This window comes from Glandiceps talaboti, chromosome 9 (genome assembly GCF_964340395.1).
Source record: "Glandiceps talaboti chromosome 9, keGlaTala1.1, whole genome shotgun sequence".
NCBI lineage: Eukaryota > Metazoa > Hemichordata > Enteropneusta > Spengelidae > Glandiceps > Glandiceps talaboti.
Window position 1 is genome coordinate 13,825,161 of NC_135557.1, and position 2,500 is coordinate 13,827,660.

Genomic DNA, 2,500 nt, shown 5'->3' on the forward strand with positions numbered 1-2,500 from the left:
TGTATAGGCAAAATGAAAAACAAAATTGTGTGTTTCCGATTAACCGCCGACCATTAACATTTTTTAAACATTTAAAACAAAAAAAGGTAAGGAATTCTTTGTCTTGTTGACTTTCGTGCACCTCTGTTTTCTTTTCCCAAGTGATGCCTGTACATATTTCATCAAATTATCACAGAAGTTGTACTCTGAACAACATATTTAATTTGGTTTTGGATCCAAACAATATCTTAGTTTCAAAAAAACAAAAACAAAAACAATAATTCAAAAGATAAAATAAAATAAAATAAAATCCCTACCTCCCTACCCTATTCTCTGAGGCCATGTTATCGGAATCACATTTTTTCGCCTAAGCATCTGTACTGAAAACCAATCACATGTGTCATTTTAGACCACGTGATATGCAAATACTGGTAACACATGTTTGATATCAAATTCTACAAATATATGCGGCATTATTTATTTCCGTGCAAAAATGCACGCGACGACAGAGACTTGACTGTCATAGCTTTAGATATTGAACACTGCAAGAAATGCTGCCATGACAATTGTTACTAGGAAACAACTGCCAAGGGATGATGCTCCACTCCAGATAAGCTCCTGTGATGGAACAATTCCAGAGTTGCAGCCGGTATATGTATCCCCTCCATCTGAATCATCTGGTTCGTTGTCACAGCAGTAAGAACACTCAGTGCCACCTAACATATCTAAACCGACATAGATTGCTTCTGCGTCATCCGACACCATGGGTGGGCACTCAGGAGACCTCGCATTTATATCACTTTTACAAGTGGTCGCGGTAGCACACCTACAGAGCAAACACACATAGTAAACACTTGTCAGATAGAGATACTAATAGCAATCTAAGGCTGTGGTCAGAATTGTCGGCAGGGATGGGGCTTGAGAGAAGTCAGGGGGACCATGAAAGAAAATTGGGGATTCGAGTGGGGGGGGCATGAAAATTCTGATATTTTGCTCCTGATTTGAACACTTTTGAACCTCTGGAGCGGTCGTTTAGCAAATACAATTAACAATTTCTTTGCAGCAATAAATTCTAAAGCCTCTATTCAGTGATGACGTCGGTGACTGCAATGCGAATGTGTTTCTGTACGCCTTTCTCTCTTCCCATCTGTCTGTTCGTCTGTGTGTCTGTCTGTGTCTGTCTGTCTGTCTGTCTGTCTGTCTGTCTGTCTGTCTGTCTGCCTGTCTGTCTGTGTCTGTCTGTGTCTGTCTGTGTCTGTCTGCCTGTCTGTCTGTCTGTCTGTCTGTCTGTCTGTGTCTGCCTGCCTGTCTGTCTGTCTGTCTGTCTGTCTGTCTGTCTGTGTGTGTGTCTGTCTGTCTGTCTGTCTGTCTGTGTCTGTCTGTGTCTGTCTGCCTGCCTGTCTGTCTGTCTGTCTGTCTGTCTGTCTGTCTCTCTCCCTCTCTCTCTCTCTCTCTCTCTCTCTCTCTCTCTCTCTCTCTCTCTCTCTCTCTCTCTCTCTCTCTCTCTCTCTCTCTCTTGTACAATTGACATTTTAAACATTCAAACCCCAGAAGCAGTTGTTTACCTTTTACGTTTACACAATTGTTCACTTCATTTACCCACTACCAGACATTTAGTTATGACGCAGTCAATAGCAAACGAATGTGAGTGTCTGCCAAAATATCTCTTCATATTAAGTGAAAGTGTACACAGTATAGCCATACTGTAACAGTAACAGTTGTATAATAATGTATTGGGAGTCAAATTGGGGTATTGAAGACAATTTTAAAGTACTCTATGACTTTCGATAATGTGTATGGTTTGTAATTTTATGCCACTAAATGGCCTACTGCATGTCCTTATTTTCAAACGGCGTGTCCCCCTCCCATATCCTCCCACAACCGTACTGGCTAAACATCTTCAAGTACATGTTACAGCCAAATGTGAGACATTTTTTGTAATGCTCATATGTATATCTATGTGTTTATATATAATTTCTTATTGTTATGTATGGACGCTGAAGTGGATTGCCATTGTTATCTTAATGTAGAGGATCATATAATTGTACATCTCTAGAATGCGGGAAGTGTGTGTGTGTTATCCATCTCACAAAATGTCCTGACCGGAAACATTTTTTTTTGACTTAGGACAGCATTTATGCAGAGTGTTCCACCTACCCCTTTTGTATGGTGGCTTTCATATCGCCGTTGTCATCTTCATGAAGATTAATAGTAGTCGCACACAGAGATTCGCCTTCAGGACAGATTTCTATTGGACAGCCATTAAAGAGAGTGAGTAAGCCAACAGCCAGTGTTGTGACATCCGAGCTCCAGTCGACTTCTATTGGCTCACATTGGCGACAGTCTGAAATACAAGATAGTAGATTTGAGAGTTTTAGGACGTTAAATGGAAATTAAACATTTACCTTCAAAAGTGTTCTGTCTAGAAAAAGAATATTGCCATGATTTCCCATATCTTGTGCTATGCTCGGTCTTTACAAATACACCACCAAAAGACAATTATGATCTCATTCTCTGTGCC

At 40.4% G+C, this 2,500-nt stretch overlaps 1 protein-coding gene across 1 annotated transcript in view; it reads right to left on the reverse strand.

Moving 5' to 3' along the window:
* LOC144440210 (uncharacterized) overlaps positions 1–2,500 on the reverse strand; it is an 11,015-nt gene that overhangs the window by 639 nt on the left and 7,876 nt on the right. Inside the window, exons 6-7 of the mRNA XM_078129513.1 lie at positions 2,137–2,323; positions 1–805 (exon numbers count right to left, since the gene is read on the reverse strand). The exon at positions 1–805 is cut by the window's left edge and continues 639 nt beyond it. Of these exons, the coding sequence (XP_077985639.1) occupies positions 508–805; positions 2,137–2,323 (485 nt within the window). The 3' untranslated portion in view covers positions 1–507. The remainder of the gene's footprint in view (positions 806–2,136; positions 2,324–2,500) is intronic.